The sequence below is a fragment of the Theropithecus gelada genome, chromosome 12 (genome assembly GCF_003255815.1).
Source record: "Theropithecus gelada isolate Dixy chromosome 12, Tgel_1.0, whole genome shotgun sequence".
NCBI classification, from domain to species: Eukaryota; Metazoa; Chordata; class Mammalia; order Primates; family Cercopithecidae; genus Theropithecus; species Theropithecus gelada.
In genome coordinates this window covers 46,443,825-46,468,555 of record NC_037680.1, presented here as the reverse complement: position 1 = coordinate 46,468,555, position 24,731 = coordinate 46,443,825, and the positions used below count along the sequence as shown (strand labels likewise).

Genomic DNA, 24,731 nt, shown 5'->3' with positions numbered 1-24,731 from the left:
TATCTTACACATATATAAGCAATATAAATACCACTATTTCTCCCCTATCTGAATTTATGCCTTACCTTTAGTTATTCATCTCTGAGCTCTTTCTATGTAACAATATAGAAAACTTTCTATTCTTTACTACAGAGTATTCCATTGTATGAATAAACCATAATTTAGCCAATTTCTCATTGATTAATGCTTAAGATGTTTTAATTTTTTGCTATCCCATTATGTATATCCAACTACCAATAAATAGATCACCATATTATTATAAGAAATATCTCTAGTGGAGTTTTGATAGATTGAGATCAAAGCGAGTACAGTAAGCAATATTATAGTAGTTTTTACAGATTTAATACTAGAAAATTACCTATATTTCTCAAAAAATGCTTTTGTGTGGCAAAAAACAGCGTAGCCTGGGTCCAGATGTTAGTAGTGTAGGGTCAGGGTTCAAACTAAATGTTTTCAAATTCTGCCTGCTTTTACTTACAAGGTGTGAATCTTAAGTTACCTCATCTCTGTGCGCCTGCTTCCTTGTCTGGAAAATGATAACAGCTACCTCTCAGTTATAATGAAGTTTATTATTATTATTATATTATTTTATTATTTTTAGAGACGGAGTCTCGCTCTGTCTCCCAGACTGGAGTGCAGTGGTGCGATCTCGGCTCACTGCAAGCTCCGCCTCCCGGGTTCCCGCCATTCTCCTGCCTCAGCCTCCCGAGTAGCTGGGATTACAGACACCCAGCTAATTTTTGTACTTTTAGTAGAGGTGGGGTTTCACCGTGTTAGCCAGGATGGTCTCGATCTCCTGAACTCATGATCTGCCTGCCTCGGCCTGCCAAAGTGCTGGGATTACAGGCATGAGCCACCACGCCTGGCCTATAATGAAGTTTAAAAGGATAAAAATGCAAAGCACTTAAACAGTACTTAGCATGTAGTCAATGTGTACTACATGCTAGCTATCATTTTTCATGGGAAAATTATTTTGACAGAAGAAGAAAAAAATAAAAGATATATTAATGTTCTTCAAGTTTTATGGAGGTGGGGGGGGGGGGGGGCTAGATAATAAGGCCCTGTGAGAATCTTATAACTATTTTCTTCCAATAAAAATGCACATACACAAACTACTTTACAAACAATGCTGTGGAACTTAGAAGTTACATGAAGCTGCTCTATTTAGAATTCCAGAGTTAGAGAATAAAAGAGACAGATTCATTTAAGAAGAGAGAAAAGATAAGGGAACTATGTAGGTTACTATCATTAGTCCTAACATGGTAGTAGAAATAGTGCTAGACTAAGATATTTCACTAAATTAGGAAGTCTAATAGATTACTGTGGAGCACAAGCTTGCTGTGTTAGAACATCTACTTACCATTCTTGATTATTTGCTATGCTTAACACAATGTTTGATTAAAAAATGTATTGCTGGGGGCGCCCAAGATGGCTGAATAGGAACAGCTCCAGCCTCCAGCTCCCAGCGTGAGCAACACAGACAACGGGTGATTTCTGCATTTTCACCTGAGGTACCAGGTTCATCTCACTGGGGCGTGTCAGTCAGTCAGTGCTGGTCAGCAGGTGCAGCCCAACCAGCAAGAGCTGAAGCAGGGCAAGGCATCGCCTCACCTGGGAAGCACAAGGGAAAAGGGAATTCCTTTTCCTAGCCAAGGGAAACTGAGACACACAGCACCTGGAAAATCGGGTAACTCCCACCCTAATACTGTGATTTACCAAGGGTCTTAGCAAACCGCACACCACATTATATCCCACACCTGGCCCGGAGGGTCCCACGCCCACAGAACCTCCCTCATTGCTAGCACAGCAGTCTGAGATCTAACTGCAAGGCTGCAGCGAGGCTGGGGGAGGGGCGCCCACCATTGCTGAGGCTTAAGTAGATAAACAAAGCTGCTGGGAAGCTCGAATTGGGTGGAGCCCACCACAGCTCAAGGAGGCCTGCCTGCCTCTGTAGACTCCACCTCTGGGGACAGGGCATAGCTAAACAAAAAGCAGCAGAAACCTCTGCAGATGTAAAGTCCCTGTCTGGCAGCTCTGAAGAGAGTAGTGGTTCTCCCAGCACGGAGGTTGAGCAGTGGTTCTCCCAGCATGGAGGTTGATATCTGAGAATGGACAGACTGCCTGCTCAAGTGGGTCCCTGACCCCTGAGTAGCCTAACTGTGGGACATCCCCCACTAGGTGCAGACCAACACCTCACACCTCACACAGCTGGGTACATCTCTGAGACGAAGCTTCCAGAGTAAGAATCAGACAGACAGCAACACTCGGTGTTCAGCAATATTCTATCTTCTGCAGCCTCCGCTGCTGATACCCAGGCAAACAGGGTCTGGAGTGGACCTCAAGCAAATTCCAACAGACCTACAGCTGAGGGTCCTCACTGTTAGAAGGAAAATTAACAAACAAAAAGGACACCCACACCATCATCAAAGACCAAAGGCAGATAAAACCACAAAGATGGGGAAAAAGCAGTGCAGAAAAGCTGGAAGTTCAAAAAATCAGAGCACATCTCCCCCTTCGAAGGAACGTAGCTCATCACCAGCAACGGAACAAAGCTGGATGGAGAATGACTTTGACAAGTTGGGAGAAGAAGGCTTCAGTCGATCAAACTTCTCAGAGCTAAAGGAGGAACTACATAACCAGCGCAAAGAAACTAAAAACCTTGAAAAAAGAATGGATGAATGGATAACTAGAATAATCAATGCAGAGAAGACCATAAAAGAACTGATAGAGATGAAAACCATGACACGAGAACTACGTGACAAATGCACAAGCTTCAGTAACTGACTCGATCAACTGGAAGAAACAGTATCAGCGACTGAAGATCAAATGAATGAAATGAAGCAAGAAGAGAAGTGTAGAGAAAAAAGTAAAAAGAAATGAACAAAGCCTCCAAGAAATATGGGATTATGTGAAAAGACCAAATCTATATCTGATTGGTGTGCCTGAAAGTGACGGGGAAAATGGAACCAAGATGGAAAACACTCTGCAGGATATCATCCAGGAGAACTTCCCCAACCTAGTAAAGGAGGCCAACATTCAAATTCAGGAAATACAGAGAACGCCACAAAGATACTCCTCGAGAAGAGCAACTCCAAGACACACAATTGTCAGATTCACCAAAGTTGAAATGAAGGAAAAAATGTTAAGGGCAGCCAGAGAGAAAGGTCGGGTTACACACAAAGGGAAGCCTATCAGACTAACAGCAGATCTCTCGGCAGAAACTCTCTGAGACAGAAGACAGTGGGGGCCAATATTCAACATTCTTAAAGAAAAGAATTTTCAACCCAGAATTTCATATCCAGGCAAACTAAGTTTCATAAGTGAAGGAGAAATAAAATCCTTTACAGACAAGCAAATGCTTAGAGATTTTGTCACCACCAGGCCTGTCCTACAAGAGATCCTGAAGGAAGCACTAAACATGGAAAGGAACAACCGGTACCAGTCATTGCAAAAACATGTCAAAATGTAAAGTCCGTCAATGCTAGGAAGAAACTGCATCAACTAGTGAGCAACATAACCAGCTAATATCACAATGACAGGGTCAAGTTCACACATAACAATATTACCATTAAATGTAAATGGACTAAATGGTCCAATTAAAAGACACAGACTGGCAAATTGGATAAAGAGTCAAGACCCATCAGTTTGCTATATTCAGGAGACCCATCTCACATGCAGGGATACACACAGGCTCAAAATAAAGGGATGGAGGAAGATCTACCAAGCAAATGGAAAACAAAAAAAAGCAGGGGTTGCAATCCTAGTCTCTGATAAAACAGACTTTAAACCATCAAAGATCAAAAGAGACAAAGAAGGCCATTACATAATGGTAAAGGGATCAATTCATCAGGAACAGCTAACTATCCTCAATATATATGCACCCAATACAGGAGCACTCAGATTCATAAAGCAAGTCCTTAGAGACTTACAAAGAGACTTAGACTCCCATACAATAATAATGGGAGATTTTAAGACCCCACTGTCAACATTAGACAGAACAACGAGACAGAAAGTTAACAAGGATATCCAGGAATTGAACTCAACTCTGCACCAAGCTGAGCTAATAGACATTTACAGAACTCTCCACCCCAAATCAACAGAATATACATTCTTCTCAGCACCACATCACACTTATTCCAAAATCGACCACATAGTTGGAAGTAAAGCACTCCTCAGCAAATGTAAAAGAACAGAAATTATAACAAACTGTCTCTCAGACCACAGTGCAATCAAACTAGAACTCAGGACTAAGAAACTCAATCAAAACCGCTCAACTACATGGAAACTGAACAACGTGCTCCTGAATGACTACTGGGTACACAACGAAATGAAGGCAGCAATAAAGATGTTCTTTGAAACCAATGAGAACAAAGATACATCATACCAGAATCTCTGGGACACATTTAAAGCAGCGTGTAGAGGGAAATTTATAGCACTAAATGCCCACAAGAGAAAGCAGGNCATACTGCCCAAGGTAATTTATAGATTCAATGCCATCCCCATTAAGCTACCAATGACTTTCTTCACAGAGTTGGAAAAAACTACTTTAAAGTTCATATGGAACCAAAAAAGACCCCACATTGCCAAGACAATCCTAAGCCAAAAGGACAAAGCTGGAGGCACCACGCTACCTGACTTCAAACTATACTACAAGGCTACAGTAACCAAAACAGCATGGTACTGGTACCAAAACAGAGATATAGACCAATGGAACAGAACAGTGCCCTCAGAAATAATACCACACATCTACAGCCATCTGATCTTTGACAAACCTGACAAAAGCAAGAAATGGGGAAAGGATTCCCTACTTAATAAATGGTGCTGGGAAAATTGGTTAGCCCTAAGTAGAAAGCTGAAACTGGATCCTTTCCTTACTCCTTATATGAAAATTAATTCAAGATGGATTAGAGACTTAAATGTTAGACCTAAAACCATAAAAACCCTAGAAGAAAACCTAGGTAATACCATTCAGGACATAGGCATGGGCAAGGACTTCATGTCTAAAACACCAAAAGCAATGGCAACAAAAGCCAAAATTGACAAATGGGATCTAATTAAACTAAAGAGCTTCTGCACAGCAAAAGAAACTACCATCAGAGTGAACAGGCAACCTACAGAATGGGAGAAAATTTTTGCAATCTACTCATCTGACAAAGGGCTAATATCCAGAACCTATAAAGAACTCAATCAAATTTACAAGAAAAAAACAACCCCATCAAAAAGTGGGCAAAGGATATGAACAGACACTTCTCAAAAGAAGACATTCATACAGCCAACAGACACATGAAAAAATGCTCATCATCACTCACCACCAGAGAAATGCAAATCAAAACCACAATGAGATACCATCTCACACCAGTTAGAATGGCAATCATTAAAAAATCAGGAAACCACAGGTGCTGGAGAGGATGTGGAGAAACAGGAACACTTTTACACTGTTGGTGGGACTGTAAACTAGTTCAACCATTGTGGAAAACAGTGTGGCTATTCCTCAAGGATCTAGAACTAGAAATACCATTTGGCCCAGCCATCCCATTACGGGGGATATACCCAAAGGATTATAAGTCATGCTGCTATAAAGACACATGCACACGTATGTTTACTGCGGCACTATTCACAATAGCAAAGACTTGGAATCAACCCAAATGTCCATCAATAACAGACTGGATTAAGAAAATGTAGCACATATACACCATGGAATACCATGCAGCCATAGAAAAGGATGAGTTCGTGTTCTTTGTAGGGACATGGATGCAGCTGGAAACCACCATTCTCAGCAAACTATCGCAGGAACAGAAAACCAAATACCGCATGTTCTCACTCATAGGTGGGAATTGAACGAGGTCACTTGGACACAGAAGGGGATCATCACACACCGGGTCTTATTGTGGCGAGGGGGAGAAGGGATAGTATTAGGAGATATACCTAATGTAAATGACGAGTTAAGGGGTGCAGCACACCAACATGGCACATGTATACATATGTAACAAACCTGCACGTTGCGCACATGTACCCTAGAACTTAAAGTATTAAAAAAAAAAAAAAAAAAGGTTTTCTCACATGGTGGAAATTTGTATGCAATTTTTACAGACAGCATAATGGTAAACTGTTTTCAATTCTTATGATATATTTCTGTGTTTCATAAAGAAAATGTGAAAAAAATCACATATATTGAAATTTCAATTCCATTTTTATATTTAACACCTATTTTTCATAAAGAGTTTTAATTGATTTTAGTCTTTCAATTATACTTACTGTGGATTCATCTCTTCTAACTGGGTGAGCTTTCTCCAGGGATTATACTCAGAGTCAATGCTATAAAGCCGCATGTGCAAGGCTAATACATGAAACAGCTGATCTGAAAAAATTGAAGGAAAGGTAATTAGAAAGTTCACACATTTGTTCCAGAACAAAATTCAGACAAAATTTCTAGTTATTTCATAACGAAATCTGTTTCCTATCCTGACAATTAAAATTCACCAAGTTTAAGTCCCAATTACTTCACACTCTCTTTTACAGTAAACTCTAAAATACATATCCAAATAATCTGTGCTAGAATCAGGACTGTCCTTACGCTCAATACAGGAATGGTTTTTTTCATCTCCTATCACAGACATACTTGTCCTTGACTTTATGCTGCAGCCTTGCCAATTTGTACTTCTCACCATTGTGGTCTCCTCCTAACCAAACTTTACTATTATCTTCAATCCTCTACCCTGGGTAACATGAACCACAACATCCTAATAGCTCACTGTTAGGTGAAATTCTTTCTTTGCTTTATATGTCCCTCTAAACCTTGTTTAGACTGAAGAGTGAATTCATCATCTTTGGATTCTACATAAAGAAACAGTAACTGAAATAGAGTATTATTTGGTACCATTTCAACTATTTAAATTTCTTCTATCTGAATTATAACAATAATCTACCAATCTTGGCTTTCAACAAAATTCTGCTCATGACATTTAGAAGAAAATATCACGTTTAAAATTATTCTGGAAAAAAAACCGTAAGTATTGCTTTTGTATCTGATGCATCTCTTCTTTTTTTGTTATAAATGACAAGAATTGTCATTTGGTATAAATTGTCATTTGGTACAAATGACAATAATTATTCTGCCACACATACTCAAAGATACTTGGAAATCAAAATTTTTCCCTTAAAAAAATATTTTCGAACTCTGCCCACTGAATTGGTCTATAAACAACGATATATTTTAGAAATTCAGATATGATACTTCTTAACATACGATTAAAATTCATTCTTAAATCTAGGAAAAAAGCTAACTGAATGACACAAACCTATTATTGTTACTTACTTTCTAATTAAAACTAGACCAGATATTGCTGCTCTGAGTCAGCAGACCTAGAAATTAACTATATTTTATGTCAACTTACTCAAGATCCATCAATACAAGTGGTGTAGTATGGGGTGTGCATGTGTGTTTATGTGTATATGCGTGTATGTGTATAGTAGTTTTGGGAAGCTGTTATAAAACATATGAGAGCTGTAATTTGAGTAAAATAAATGTTCTACTCTATGGGGCAGGATAAAGGAAATATATTTTTGTAAGTTTCAATCTGATCTCTCTTTAACAAACAGAAGAATCTAAATACCCTGTTTCATCCTCTATTTATAAGTCAATATGTAGCCTAAATCTTCCTTAAATTTCTTCATTCTATTAATGACTTAGTTACTTATTATGTGCCAGGCATTATGTTACACTGATTGATAATCTCAATTAATTTTCACAAAAATTCTAGGTGGGTAATACTATTAACCCCCACTTTTGGGGCAAGTAAGTTCCCCAAATTTCCAGTTTTTATATTAACCTGGTTTCATAGATGATACCGAGAACAAGGGAAGTTTTAGCAGAGGCAAAACATGACTAAAGATTGGTAAATTTTATTTTAATTCAATTATACATAAGAGATTACTAAGCATATAATTTTTACTTTTAATGAGTGTTTTAATGACTAAAACCTAAAAGTGTTTAAAAAACTAAATTCTTCTCACAGAAAAATATTAAGATTATCTCAAGTTGCACGGTGAGGAGTTCTGCATTCTTTTTATATAGGTATTAACTTGATCAAAGGGCTAATTTTAATAACTCCTATCAAGATGAAGGTGGATCATTTTAGTTTCCCTAATTTAATCAAAAGCATAGAAGCTGCAATTGTACTAACCTGTTTTGCATTGAAACCACAGCCAACACAGAAAATAATGTTACATTCACCTATTTTCCTAATCCCTATCCTAATTTAAGAATTTCAGAATGTTAGAAGAAAAGTTTTTCATCATTTCCTCATTCTATAGATAAGAAAATAGGCCCAGAGAAAGGAAGTACCTTGCCAGCTCACTCTTAATTTATTGTTTTTCTAAAAGCTAAGAATAGGATTCAAGATTTGCCATTTCTTAGTTATTTCTACCACTCCACTTCTTGGGGGTTTTATGATTAAAATAAAAGTACAGGATTCTTTCTCTCTCTCTCTCTGAGAACTGACCAAATAACCATTAATAACTTCAATTTGTTAATAAAATTCATTGTTTATTGTTATTTATTCATTATTTTGTTTTCAAAATTTAGTCTTATAAGAAAGAACTGTAATATTCATTTAGCAGCAACAATGCCTCTTATGCCAGACAAATATTAAAGATGCAGGATGAGGAGAATCTATAATCATAATCAAAAGGTTAACAACTTTAAAAAATGTATTACCTACCAACTGCATGCATGACATTTAAAAAGTTGAAAAATAATTATATAAAGAAAGCATATTAAAATTTTGAATAATAGCAAAAAAATTAACTCCTTTCCTAATATAACACATTTTAAAATTCTAAAGTTTGATCCACATATAAAAATAGATTTGGAAAAGACAAATACCTTTAAATTCATTTATAAGTGTGCTGTGATTTCAATCTATGTATAGGAAGCACCACTGTCTGGGAGGAGCCAGGAAGTCCTGCATTGAATCCAAGTCTGTACTAGCCATGTATCCTTAAATAAATTAACTAACCTTAGTTTTACGGTCTGTAAAATAAATATAGCATCATCTTTCTGGTACATTATATAGTAATATAATAGTTATAATCATAGCATAAATCTATAGTATGTTTGTAAGTTGGGCTTACATACAGGTAGATACATACATGTTTTGTATAAATATGAAACAAATTTAATATTTATAAACTTTACAACTAAAATTAGAGATTATTATACATTGGAAACATAAGGTCTCCACATAAAACCATCACTCTACAAACATATATTAACATATATTCTTAACTCTCTTCTCTCTTCTTTCCTTAATATTTGATACCACTCTCCCCTGGCTTTCCTCCGGTTCCTTCTCAGTTACTTTTATGTGCCCTTCTTCTGCTAATGAACCCTAAAAGGTGACATTTCTCATAAAAAAAAGGAAAAGGAATCCTTTGTTAGTCCTCTTTCCCTCTCATTCTGCAAACACTACCCAGGCCCACTTCTACCTGTTAAGTTCACAATTCACAAGGCTCTGTGGTACTTCAGATGTTCAACAGGCCTTAAAATCAATACACCCAGACTAACCTGATTTACAGCCCAGCCCAGCTCCAATGTTAATTTCCTTTTATAATTCCTATTTGAGTGAATGACACCACTACCCATGCAAACATCCAAGGAAAAACTTGGGATTCATCTCCCACAGCCTTGCCCTCCATATCCAATTGATTACCAATCCTATTGGTTCTGCCTCTTGTGATCCATCCTATTCTGGCCCACTCTGCCACTACATTGTTTTCCACCTAAATTGCTCAACAGAATGCTCACTCAGCTGTATGCCTTTTGGTTCACCCCTTCCAAACCGTCTAATCAATAAATCTGTTCACAATACCTCATAATTGATTGTTGAACCACTGAAGGAACAGGCATAGAAAGCCCTTCATGAGCTAGCCTATTTTCTTTTTCAGGTTTATTTCTTAACCTTCCTTCTTTTCTTTTCAAGTATTCCCCAAAGTGTCATGTTGTCTCATGTCTTTGCAAGCTGTTCTCTCAGCCTAGAAAAGTATCATTTTGTCCTTCAGGCCAACTCAATTCATCTTTCAAGAGCCAGTTCATGTGCTGCTCTGTAAGGTTCTGATACCTCAGAAAGATCAGATTATCCCCTTACTTTATGCATTATCTGTACCTTGTGCTATCTATTTCAATTTTAGCATCTCTTACAGAGTTTTGTAATTACTTTTCATGTTTTCCTCTCTCATTAGATGGTCAGATCTCCCTGAAGAAGACAATTGTGTCTTTACATTTTTGAACCACCTAGGCTAGCACAAGTGCTTGACATACAATAGGATTTTTAAAAGTAGGCTGAGCATTATATATTTACAATTCTATGAAAAAATCATAAATATAAACATAAAATTCATGATGATTTTCTACTTTTCCCTCTCTGTCACAATGACACATTGGTTCAATTACCAAGAAGCAAGCCAATTAATCAGCCCTACTTTCACTTCCCCAAAAGAGACTGACCTCTCAACTCTAACTACTAAAGCAGTGCTTGACCTACTTGCTCCTACCATCTTCTTCCCATGCAGGTTCCCATGCGACAACTCACCTGGGATAAATTCTATTTTCTGCAATATCTAATCAAATTCTTTACAACTGTGACAAGTCTAAAGTATTATAATGTGATTAATCACAAGACAGACACATCATCACTGAAAATGAGAAAACAACACTGAAAGACCAGTTTGTCCTTAAGAAAATCTAAGACTTAATTATAAGTACTCCTAGCTAGAACCAAAAAGTAAGGTTTAAGAAATCCTTCTACCTTTGTCAACATTAAGACTATGAAAAAAAAAACTCTATAAAATATAACTCCAAATTTATTATATAATTGAGTTTCACATGATGTGTATGAATACCACACACACACACACAAACACACACGCACAGATACTATTATGCCAATTTTTATGACCTCAGGAATATCCACTTAAAGAAACTAAAATCAAAGTTATCATATGTCTAAATCTTATCAAAAATGCTTTTGAAACAGATGTTCCAGCACCATCCTGGAAACTGTGTATCTCTGTCAGTTATTTATTTTCTTTCTTTTTTGGAGATGGAGTCTCATACTGTTGCCCAAGATGGAGGACAATGGCACAATCTCAGCTCACTGTAACCTCCGACTCCCGGGTTCAAGCAATTCTCCTGCCTCGGCCTCCCAAGTAGCTGGGATTACAGGCTCCTGCCACCATGCCCAGCTAATTTTTTGTATTTTTAGTAGAGATGGGGTTTCACAGTGTTACCCAGGATGGTCTCGATCTCCTGACCTGACCTCGTGATCTACCCACCTCCAGCCCTCTGTCAGTTATTTCTAAACATGCAAGAAATCTAAAACTGGTAGGTTATTTCTTACTATACTCATACTGATCATTAAGTTATAGAGACATTAAAGAGTTATCCTGAAGACTTCCTGCCAGGTGTGGTGGCTCACACCTGTAATCCCAGCACTTTGGGAGGCCAAGGGGGGTGGATCATGAGGTCAGGAGATCGAGACCAACATGGTGAAACCCCATCTCTACTGAAAAATACAAACCCCATCTCTACTAAAAATACAAAAATTAGCCAGGTGTAGTTGCAGGTGCCTGTAATCCCAGCTACTCAGGAGGCTGAGGCAGGAGAATCACTTGAACCTGGGAGACAGAGGTTGCAGTAAGCCAAGACCATGCCACTGGACTCCAGCCTAGGCGACAGAGCAAGACATCTCAGAAACAAAACAAACAAAACAAAACAAAACAAAAATTAGCTGGGTGTGGTGGTGGGCGCCCATAATCCCAGCTACTTTAGAGGCTGAGGCAGGAGAATTGCTTGAACCCAGGAGACAGAGGTTGCTGTGAGCCGACATGGTGCCACTGCACTCCAGCCTGGGCAACAGAGTGAGACTCCGTCTCAAAAAAACAAAAAGACTTTGATAAATATGGTTCTATCTTAAATTGTACCACTGTTAAAATGCACCTAAGGTAAACTTAACTGGGTCTGCATTCAAGATTTCAGTCTTACCAGTCTAGTCATCAATAGTTAAATCACTGTCAATGAAAAAAACCTCAGTCAGGTAAGGTGACACATACCTGTAGTCCCAGCTACTCAGAAGGCTGAGGTGGGAGGATTATTTGAGCCCAGGAGTCTGAGGCCAGCATAGGTAACAAAGCAAGACCCTGTCCCTTAAAAAAAAAAAAAAAAAAAAAAAAAAAAAAATCTCAACTAGCCAAATGATTCTCTGAAATATCATAGCGGTGGAAAAAAAAAATCTCCCTTTCTCTGCAACTGAATAATTAAAGTGAAGAAATGGTTCTGACCTATTTATCCTAAGGTGAACTGTAATAGGTGTGAGTATACACCTCTCACAGCAAAGCCAGCTTCCACTGGTTCCTCTGTACATTCCTGAGAAATCAGCCATGAAGAGACAGGAGAGAGCTCCTTAAATGAGGTCTGGGAACAGGTCCAAGAAGAAGGGAATATCTGTAGATCTGGTTCCCAAGAGACAGAAGGTTGATGTCATGGATGACAGGAGCTGACTCATCTCTCCCTATCCCATTCCTAAGCACTCCAGGCAAGGCAGGGCAGAGAATCAAGTGGCAGTTGTGGTAGAATTTTAAAGGGTTAAAAGACAAGTTTAATAATCATTATTATATATAATAACATTATGTAAGATACTTTAGCTCATATATCTAATACTATTTGATCATTACATTAACTATGATGGATATATCAGATAATCAGTATAAATACCATCATCCTCACTTCCACAATGAGGTAAAAAGTTAGGTTAGTTTCCTGAAGTCCAACAGATAACAAATACACTAGAATCCACATCTTCAAACTCCAACCTGGTGTTCTTTCCAGCACTGTATGCTATGTTTTCGCATGTCAACAAGGACACATGGGAGTTTGGCAATAGAGTGGGGAAGTGTTGCTTCCTTTGGAGAGGTTTTTTCTGCCATGTGAGGAAGGGAAGACAGTGAAAAAAAAGGCTGTCTTTAGTACTTTCATAATTTCCATGCTGTGTTCCTCTCCTGCCTCCCAGAGTTCCTATGTCTCCACTCCCAGGCACACTATGACATCATTCTCTGGTTACCTCAAGTATCCACAAGTATTATTATTAGCTTCAACAAATTGTTCACCTTATACTTTAAGGTTTCAGTGACTAGAAGCCTCCCCTTTTCCCTTTCTGACAGAGCTTAGGATGATAAGAGGCAGGGAGAGGTACAATTCTGTTTCTGCATATAGGTAGCCCTAGGAAGGGGAAGAGAGAGGTCAGTTCTTAGGACTCCTAATTTCCCCTTTATTAAAGAGACACATTCCATGAATCCAGGTCTTATTTATGCACCTCATCTAAAATGGGGGTAGGGTTTGTCCCATCTATCTGCAGAAGAAAGAAGCTGCCTTGCCCTAAGCCAAGTAAGATCTGAAGACCCCATGCCCTGATAGTGAAAACTACTATCTATGGTACTTAGTTCTTAGAATGCCCAAATTATAAATATAGAAAGGCATGGCTACTTAAGTCACAAATTATGGGACTTTCAGAAAGGCCTTAAAGAAAAGTTAAAGCCACTCTTCTAACTTAAATTTTCATGCCACATTCTTAAACCTCTCCAAATTAACAATGTATTTTGTTCTCAACAGACAAACTTTATCATGTGGATAAATCTCATTCCGTCCTCCTAATCTCATCTCTGAAGAGGTCAAAAGAATGTTTGTCAAGTCCCTTAAAAAAAACTGCAACGGACTGAATGTTTATGTCCCACCAAAATTCATACGTTAAAGTCCTAACCCCAAGGTTAGTATAAGGAGGTGGGCCTTTGAGAAGTGATTAGGTCATGAGGAAGCCCTCATGAATGGGATTAGTGCTCTCATAAAAGAGATCCCAGAGAGATCTCTTGCCACTTCCACCACGTGAGGTTACAGTGAGAAGACAGCTATGTATGAGGAAGCAAGCAGGTCCTCACCAGACACCAAATCTGCTGGAGCCTTGATCTTAGACTTCCCAGCCTCCAGATCTGTGAGAAACACATTTCTGTTGTATATAAGCCACGCAGTCTATGGTATATTGTTATAGACTAAGACAAAAATTGAGCTAAAAATTGTTATCTTGCTCCTTCTCCTTATCCACACACCCCCTAAGTTGACAATTATAGTGTTGAAATAGGAGAAATATTAATGTTGAGATTTACAAGCTATAGAAACTAGAATATATATTATAAAATTGAATTCTTACAACAATCCTCTGATTGGGTATTAATGAGGAACAGAATCTCACTCTCTAGTTTACACTATGCTGCCTTTTAATATCACCATCCTTTAAAAGGCTTACGAAACTCCTCACCTATCTCAAAAAGTACTCTTTATCTCTGAAAGTGTTTAAGCAGAGCACAAATGATTGGAATAGTAGGTACAAGATGCCTGAGCTAGATAACATTTAGACTAGGTGATTTCCTAAGTAACTTTTAGCTCAAAGATTCTGATTCTATTTATCATGTGACTTCATTGACAGCCTCTATTTTTTATTTATGCACTACTTAAAATGAAGAGCAAAATAAAATATAAAACAAAATACCAAAATCTTCTGAATCTGTAAGATGTATCAAAAGAAAAGAACAACAAAAACTCCAAGCCTTGATTTAGTCTATAGTATATGACTATAGATAAAGTATAATTCTAAAAGTTCCTAGAGTATAACTCCTAGTCCAGCTATTTGCCTTTTGTGCTTAATGTCAATGATGTTAATTAACAGGGGGAAAAAGCTCCAGATTGGAGCTTTGCATGTAAGAGTTAACAACCATGAACATCTGTCAGGACACAGATCATCCAGTCTAATACACTAATTTTATAGATGAGGAAACTGAAGCCAAAAACATAAAATGTCTTGCCTAAGAACATGCCTATGACTCCTAGTTTGCTGTTGTCTATTCCACCACATATGCATCTTTCATGTTGGCCCTAAATACACACCAACTGGCTCTTCAGAACATAAAACATTCCCAAATACCACAAAATCAGCTTTTAGCCATCAAATCTTATCAATAACTAGTCTCAGCAGACAATTTACACATTTTTGTATTAATTTATACCTTTTGACCATTATAATAATTTGATGGCCAAATTTCCATCCTTTTTATGGTAACAAAAATTGAACAAAATTGTTATTCAGTCTGCTTGCAGAAATTGATATTTTTACATTTGAAAAAGGCTTTCATAAACCATCAATGTAAAAATTTTACTACTAAATGTGAAATAATAAGGCCAGGCTACTTCAAAGTAATTTTAGGCCAGGCATAGTGGTTCATGCCTATAATCCCAGCACTTTGGGAGGCCAAGGTGGAAGGACTGCTTAAGGCCAAAACCTTGAGACCAGCCTCGTCAACACAGCGAGACCCCATCGCTACAAAGAAATATATTAAAAAATTAGTTGGGTATGACAGTGTGTGTCTGCTATCCTAGCTACTCGGGAGGCTGAGGTGGGAGGACTGCTTGAGCCCAGGAGTTCGAGGCTGCAGTGAACTATGATTGTGCCACTGCACTCCAGCCTGAGTGACAAAAGGGAGACCCTGTTTCTCAAAAATAAAGAGTAATTTTGTTAAAACTCATTACTTGTTTAACAATATCCTTATGCTGCCTAACTGTAGGGAGAAATTAATGTCAAAATAATTTTCTATAATTTTTTTTTTGAGACAGCATCTTGCTCTGTCGCCCAGTCTGTAGTGCAATGGCACAGTCATGGCTCACTGCAGCCTCCACCTTCTGGGCTTAAGCGATCCTCCCACCTCCGTCTCCTGAGTAGTTGGGACCACAGGCTCACGCCACCACACCCAGCTAATTTTTTTTTTCTTTTTAGAGATGACGTTCTCCCTATGTTGCCCAGGCTGTTAACAACTTCTGGACTCAAGTGATCCTCCCCACCTCAGCTTCCCAAAATGTTAGGATCACAGGAGTGAGCCATCGCACCTGGCTAATTTTCTGTAATTTTAAATTCACCAAAAATTCACTCTTTCTCTGAGAAAGTAGAACTATTTTAAGTTGCCTGCACAGATCTAAGCTGGGTTGCTTGCTATGAATAGCAAATTCTGGTAGAAATTATTTACTGCAGTGACTATGCATAATTTCTTGATCAGATCATAGATTACATCAAAATTAAGTCAGAACTTCCCAAATGAAAATGTCAAGGTAAGAGTTTGCCTTATCCTCTCCTGACTATCGTTTCATTTTTAATCTCTCTATAAAATCATGGAATCCATTTGAGACATGAACTGTGGTTTCTTAGTTAAATGACAGTAATAAGCAGAAAAATTCTCAGACCCAAAGACAGGAAAAAACATTTACCTACAAATAATTTTTATATTATGCTCCAATATTAATAATCTATCAAATGGCATTGCCAATGGTTTCAACAATTTCTACTTGAGAAATACACTGAGAATATCATGCCAAAAAAGTGTCAAAAGCATGTGAACTTCACTAGAATTCATAGAGTGTCATATTGACTTTCAAATCACTTGAATGAAGAAATTAATACAGTAAGCTTAATATTTTTCTTAATAAAAAGTTGCCTTTAATTTTTACATCTGCTTTTTCCAACATATGTTGCTAACCAAGTTGGTGGTACTTACTGTATATATCAATTTGTAACAAAAACTCTAAACCTCACTTACCTTTCAAAGTCTTGTTCAAATGCCTTGTCCACCAAAAGCTTCACTGATTCCAGCAGATAGATATGATCCCAAACCTCTAAATTCCCTAGAACTTCTAAGTAACTTTTCACTGCTGGAATCAGTGAAGTTTTTAGTGGATGTGGCATTTGAACAAATCTCATCTGCTGAATACAAGTCCAGCAGATGAGAACCAGTCTCTAGAACCAGTATCATGTGCTGAATACAAAGTCCTAAATGCCTGATCTTCCCTGGTGGGTAAGGAGGAGGGCTAGAACTCTGACCTGGGAATCAGCAGCTATGCTGTATGTGAGAGCTAACGCACATGGCTCACAGCAAGAGCAAGGGGAACCAGCCAGCAAACTGGCAAGGAATAAAGGAGAACTAACTGGTATCCAGGGCAGAAGGACTCAGGACTAGGACTTGCAAAAATGTCTGAAAAGATGGCTCAGAACAAAGGATTTATGGTGAAAGGCTGATAAAAGAAAATAGACAAGATAAATAGGAGAGTAAGCACAGAAGGGCCTGGAAAGATCCCAAGGCAATGTTGTACAGTAGAGTGTCTTTGACTAAACCAATGGGTGAAAGGTCTTAAAAGTTCTGCATCCTTTGGGACACTTAAGGGCAGGAGATATGTCTTATATAACTGAATTTGCAGTCAGAAGAGCTGGGCTCAAGTGCAAGCTCTGACATTTTCCAGCTGTGTGACTTGGCAAGGCAATTACTCTGAACTTCAGATTCCTTTTCTATGAAAAAGAGATAACACCTATTTCACATGGTTGTTCTAAAGATTAAATAATTTATGTGAAAGAACTTTACAAACTTTAAAACTACAAACGTAGGATATTATTAAAATACCATAGTATGCTGCCATGTGAGCTAATTTGAGTAGCTTTTTACTATGGAAAATTTCCCACACACATATTTTTAGGACTGACGTTTTGCTCTGATTGACACTGGTTAACTACCCTCAACTATTTAAAAATGTCTGAAGATGTAGTTGAATGGCATTGTTCCATTTCAATTTTATTTTTCACTAGAGATTTGGCCATTAATATTTTCTGCTTTCATTGTTGTAGAAAGAACAATCTTCCTCTCTTCTCCCCCACTGAGTGTATGTGTGTGTCCCCATAATTATATACCAGGCATGACGCAATCCTTTCTAGACAAAATTTATTAGAAGTTTTCCTGACTAGACAAATTTTCAGTTTCATCAAGAAGTCATAACAGAACAGTATTTCAAAAGTGTGATATTCTTAGAATGAAAAAAGTTCCCTTATCATTTGCTTAGTCAGTGGGGCATTTTCTCACTCTCCTCAAAAACATTATGGAAGAAAAAAACATTAAAAGTGAGATTTTCAAAAAGTAATAAAGAGCAATCAACGGGAAAAGGAAAATATGAATACAAGAAGATTTTTCCCTAGAAAAAAGAATTTTTTTTTTAATAATACCACTGAAGTTGCACTGGAAGATCAAAAAAATGAGATATTTGCACTGAGATCCCATGAATCATCATCAATTTGAGTCCTGGTGTACAATTTAAGTTTGAATTTTATTTGAATAAATAACAAATACTAAGTTCATACACTTGTAAGATAGTGGGATTTTGTATATATACAACATATTCTATATATATGACTTACAGGCTGCTTTTATTAATATTAGGATAAATAAGTAATTGAACAATAATAAATTATACAAAAACTAAGAAACATATTAACTTATATTTAGGATAAACTGTATCATGACTTTGTCTATACTGGCACAGTGTAATTTCTTATTTAGTAAAGGGAAAAATAAGCGAAAATCTGCAAGTAACTATAAATTTAACAATTTAAATTACAAAATTGACTCTGGTAATTGAAGTGATTACCATCAGAATTTTATTACTATTTTCAGGAATCTGGATAAATTCATTATTTACAAGCCTCTAGATAAGTTTAAGTGCCTCAGAGAAAAAAAATTAAGTAGATTTTTAAAAACAGAAAATCATTCACTAAAGTAAACACTTTGTAACACAATGGTTTCTGGAATATTATCAGCCAATGCCAAACATCAATTAATAACAAATTAACAAGAAAGAATAATTTATATAACTAAAATGATTATTATATCTATTAATTCAAACAGATTAGAAACTAAAACTCCCATGTATCAACAACTACCTTTGAAACATACTAGTAAAGCACTGAACAGAAATAGGGTTTAGATGAATGCATAGAGGGGTCAATTTTTACTAATACTTGGTTAAAAAATAAAAATAATAACCTCCAAAATCTTAAGTTCTAGGAATAAAGTGACAATCCAAAAGAAAAGATCAAATTCTAATGCAATTTATAAGACTTTAAAGATAACCAAGTTAAAATTTCACATACGTTTGCTTTTATGTTAGAAATTTTAAAGTGCTTTTGATCATCCCTCTGCTTTGAAATCAATTCAAAATTACATATTTTTTGAAATAACATATTTTTGTTAAAACACCAACATGTATTGATAATTTTTAATACTTTTTTTAGTATTTTAAGAAAAATACTTATTTTTCAAAAGACTATATTATGTGTTTTAAACAAGTTTTATTTCCTACACCAATCACATTAGGTAATATTTCAACTCCAGTGATCTGGGGCCAATAATCAGAGCTATATGGTGACATTCAATAATAATATTCCTAGTATTCACCTTAATTCCCTAAACAATGACTAAAAAATGATAGCATCAAAGCCATGCTTATGAAAAATCTACTACCTTAAATTACAAGTTACACTTTTCTCAAATATATCCTTACAAACAAGATTGCAGAATTATGCTCATTTTATAACATAAAGTATATATATAAATAAAAGCAAACATCTGTAATTTCAATTCATTTTAATATGCACATCAAAATATAGCACAAATATCTTCATTAATAGCAATAATATAAATCTGTGGGCAACATATATTGTCTTTATAAAAATATTTTCTTAATTCAATGTAAAAATTATTTAAGAGAATTAAAGTTTAAGGACAATTTTTTATAGCTGAGAATAATACAGTGCTTAAATTTTGAAACACTATAAACCTCGTCACTTAGCATCACATTTATCTGCTAGGTAATCATAATCTAGAAAGAGCTAAATATTCATATGATTCTTCCAAGTACAAGATTAACCATTTAAAGTACATATCACTATCTATATAGATCATATATAACATAGACAGAATTTGAAATACACCAAAATGTCACTTTACCTGTCAATGCTTCCAAAAATGACAGAATTTTTTTTTAATTTAGTACTATTTAGTACTTACTTAAACAAGACCTTTTGCCAGCTGTGCTTGCACCACCTGAACACAGATTGCCTCCTCGATGAATCAATTCAAGTTCTAAATTGGTTCTGTAAGTAAAACATTATATCTCAGTCACTAAACTGAAGAGTCTTTACTAATTTGCTTTACTGACATGTCTGAATCAACCTAAAAAATAAAGTTCTTCAACTTTTTTTGCAAAAGCAGTTTTTATGTTGTATCAATAATAATCATATTTATCTGATATTAGGAAATAAAAAGGGAACAATTTATCCATCCTTACTTATATGTTCATATTTATACCTGCAAAAAATTGCACACATCATGGTGTAATTGTTGCAAAGTCCCAACTCTTGGCACATACTAAAAACTAGGCCTTAAGAAAAAAAAAAACCTGCAACATATTTCATAAACCTTCATAAGAATATGAAGAAAGAATTTGTACTCCAACATCAGCCACTGTGTAGGTGGTTATTGCCATATAAAACACAAGGGCATACCAATTTTTGTATCAGAGAAATGGTTATCATTCATTAGAGGTTAGATGGTATCTGGAAATCAGTATTAAGAAACAAAATCACTAATATCGAAATGGCTAAGAACAACACATATAATTTAACAGCAGTCTCTCTTATGGACTTCTAAAACTAGTTTCATTAAAATACACTGTGTAACTACTGATATGGCTAACCATCAATATTGTTCATACACCTGAAATTGCAAGGTATTTAGCAATTATTAGCTTACAAAATAGCAATAATCAATAAATCAACATTTCAAAAATCAAACTAATGCAGAATCTAAGGATTTATTCAAAAACAATAGCAGTAAAATAACCAATTATGCCAAAATAAATGACAACTCTGAGAAAGAATTTAAACTGTATTTTTCTTCAACAGTATTAATACACTTAGACATACCTTTATTTTCTACAACCAAAACTGAATAGACTAGTTTATATCCAAGATATGCATTTAACCCTAATAGTGAGATACTGTCCCACTTAAAAAAAAAAAAAAAAAGAGAGAAAAAGCAGTTTCAAGCTTACTCTTTGCAAGTGAATTCATGAAAGACTATTATCCTATTTTATTTAAAACAAAACATTTTGCACTAGTTTGGTTGTATTTTGAACACAGAATGTTTTGAGATTATATTTCCATGTATTTACTTATAAATGCAAATTGTTAAAAATATTAATATTCCTAAGTCTGTACATTTGCCACCCATTTCTAAAGGAATGCTTTAATCCTCTCTACTCAGGGTGGGAGAAAAAGCAATTTAACACTGATAATGTTCCAGCTCAGAGCTCCATCTGGTTGCTGCTGATAAGGGCATCTGTGTGACAAGGGAATTTTCCACCCTTCAGGCGATTTGCATTGCTCACTGAACTTCTAAAAACCTACCAGCAAGGAAGCAGGGACAGGGATTTCATACTAGTGGACAGAAAGCGAGCGGAGACCAGCATGTGTTCCTTCATCAAGGGAATATAAATGAGATCAATACATTTTGTTTTCACAAATCTTCTGTTGCCTAATCTGTAGAAAAAAATTAATGGCTATATTCTCTTATAAAAACTAAGATTTCCTAGATACTACTTTTAAGAGAGCTAACCAGAAACACAAACAATACTTACAAATGAATGTTAAAACCAGAATGTCAACATTTCACCATATTTGCAAAAATATTCATTAAAATTAAATATAAGAACAATTCTGTTTTCTCAATCCCCAAATATAAAGGATGACAAACATGTTACTAAGAATTTCATTGCAAAGAATACTGGAAAAAAAACTACTAAAATCTAATTAATTATTCCAGATTATGACTGGAAGATCTCCTATGCAATATTCTTTCTGAATTAAAAATAAAAAAACTACCTATCCAAAGGATTAATGTGAATAATATCTACAATTTTACATTTCTTAACATTTTTTTTTGAGAGATGAGGTCTTGCTGTGTTTCCCAGGGTGTATTTGAACTCCTGTGCTCAAGCAATCCTCCTGCCTCAGCCTCCAAGTAGCCAGGAATAGGCGCACATCACTGCATCCAGCAATATCTAGGATTTTAAAAACCAATATGGCTCTAAATATCAACTTTTATTTCATTTATGTGAAAACTGGTCCTTTGAGACATGCTAAAGAACACACAAATGGGTCATATGTCCCATGTCCACATTTCCTCAACTGCTGAAATTCACACAGCAGTATTATGTTTCTTCCCTCCTCAATGAATGATGTAAAACTAAAGATATGCTGGGAGTGGTAATTTTCTGAGCTTTTTGCTGTGAAAGAAAAGCAGACTCTTTTCTGTATTTTCTAACACAAATACATTCAAATTAGTTTGGAAGAAAAAGGAGAAAATCTCCACATCTGAAATAATGATGAGAAAGACTGTTTAAAGCCTACCCTAGTGGCCACCTAGATATGCGTATTAAAAACCCCTCTAACTATGCTCCAGCTTCTTTTTGCATGACCAAAGTATGCTGTCCTCTCAACCCCCCATTCCACACTAACTTCTATTTTAGACCATAATTTGAAAAGCAAATGTGTGTACACACACTACACACCCCACACTCTCAAACACACGTTGGTTTGCTGAAAAAGGCAAAGCTTCTGGAAAGAGATCTAGGTTCAAGGCCTGAGTAGACCACTTAGTAGCTGAGCAAGTTACTCAATTTCTCAGGGGAAAAAAAAAAAAACAGTATCTTCATCCATACCACAGCCTACATTATACAAGAGGCAATTCAAGTTTTAACTTCTCCAGGAAGCTTTCCTGGGACAGGAAAGAAGGCCTTACACATATTTCATATTTCAATTTGCTCATCTTCCCTTCAGAAGTTCTACAGTACTTTCTCTATATGACATTTTTTAAAACAAATTATATTCTGTTATATAGATTGATGTTATATTAGTTCCATCTCCTCAACTAAATTGTAAATTCCTGGAGAACAGGGATTATTTCATATATAGCTTCTAAATCCCCAATGGTACCTGGCAAGATGCTTTAAAAAAAAAAGTGTGAAGTGTGTGTGTGTGGCGGGGGGGGGTGGGGGGATGATGACATCTCTTTTTTGATATGTAACCAATTATAAGATTCTCTTTAGCCCCTGCAGTTTATTTTCTTTCTTTTCCTAACTCTTCCATTCCCTTAAACCCAGTAGTGACCCCCGATCAAGCCCCCAAAAAAGGATTGTTTTAGGAAAGAATTTTCTGTTTTTTAAAAGGATTCATAATTTGGTATTTAGCAAGCATCCCTTTTATTTTGAACATAATTAGTTTACAAAGTAACTAACCTATGAAGGTACATTGACTCTATTGAGTAACCATGATTTAAAGATGTCTCTCCACCTACATTGCAGTTACTTACGTTTCATTTTCTTTCCATTTTTCTCTATACAAACCACCTGCTACTCACCAATACCTTTTGATTATATGAAATTTGAGTCCAAAATCCTTGGAAAAATCAGTCACTGAAATTCATGTCATTCATTGTTTCAAGAACAAAATAATGAATTGGTATTAAAAAAAGAAAACTTTCTTCCCCCAAATTAGCTTTCCATTATCTGTTTAGATGACTGACATTTGCAATAGAATGAAAATTTTGGAAATACATTAAAACTTGAATGTAATAATTTTAATTAATTTTTAAATTATTTTAAATTTGAATGGATTTTCCAACAGTTTCTTCTCTGATACCCTCAGAAAATTCTCCAAGGCTTCACCATGCAAATAAAATTTAAAAACAAAAGACATGTACTGTCTTACAAAAAAAACCAAAAAACAAAAAACTCTAAAACTCACCAGAAACACTTTGCTTCTAAATATCCAAAATTCAAACTCTCTGAAGAGCAAACAAAATTACTTATTCAGCAGGGAGAAATTCAGCTCTAAGAAATGAGGGTTGTATTCTACTCACATTACTAATACTAAATACAAATAAACGTGCAAATTCTAATGAATTATACCTTTTAAAATCACTACATTTAATTCAAAACTTAATTCAAAGTAAGTTTATTGTTAAATATTTTAAATGTTTAAATATTGCTAAATATTTTAATGTTCACCTTTTAGGAATAAATGTTATATGTTATGCATAAATAAGTTATATGTTACGCATAAAAAGCTTGGTTTCCTGTTTTGAGAAAATTACAACCTATTTAAACAGAATACAATATACTTTTTTCCTTCAATACATGTAAATTTCTGAGTCAATTTGTTTCTCTTATTTTTTATTTTTTTTAGACAGGGTTTTGCTCTGTTGCCCAAGTTGAAGTGCAGTGGCTCGATCACAGCTCACTATAGCCTTGACCTCCCATCTCTTGTAGCTCAAGCAATCAACCCATCTCAGCCTCCCAAGTAGCTGGGACTACAGATGTGTGCCACCAAACCTAGCTAATTTTTTTTAAAATTATTTTTCATAGAGAGATAGGGTTTTACTATGTTGTCCAGGCTGGTCTCAAACTCCCAGTCTCAAGCAATCCTCCTTGGTCTCTCAAAGTGCTGAGATTATGGTGTGAGCCACCATGCCCAGCCTTTGTTTTCTTTGTAATGACTAAGTAAAACTTAGAGAAGGAATGTCGCCTCACTGGAAGAGCTTTGCAATATTTTGGGGAATTCCAAGCAAAGGATAATAAAGTTTTAAAGTGTTATATACACTCATTTTCAGAATTACTGTTTTGCTGCTTTAGAGCTTATTATTAAGTTTCAGAAAAGGATGGGGGAAGTATATTTTCTCTGTTTCTCTGTCTACACCTTAGTAAA

General features: G+C 35.9%; 1 protein-coding gene across 1 annotated transcript in view; it reads right to left on the bottom strand.

Moving 5' to 3' along the window:
* The window catches only part of UBR3 (ubiquitin protein ligase E3 component n-recognin 3), a 229,601-nt gene that overhangs the window by 19,261 nt on the left and 185,609 nt on the right, over positions 1 to 24,731 (bottom strand). Inside the window, exons 30-31 of the mRNA XM_025403952.1 lie at positions 19,975 to 20,060; positions 6,256 to 6,358 (exon numbers count right to left, since the gene is read on the bottom strand). Of these exons, the coding sequence (XP_025259737.1) occupies positions 6,256 to 6,358; positions 19,975 to 20,060 (189 nt within the window). The remainder of the gene's footprint in view (positions 1 to 6,255; positions 6,359 to 19,974; positions 20,061 to 24,731) is intronic.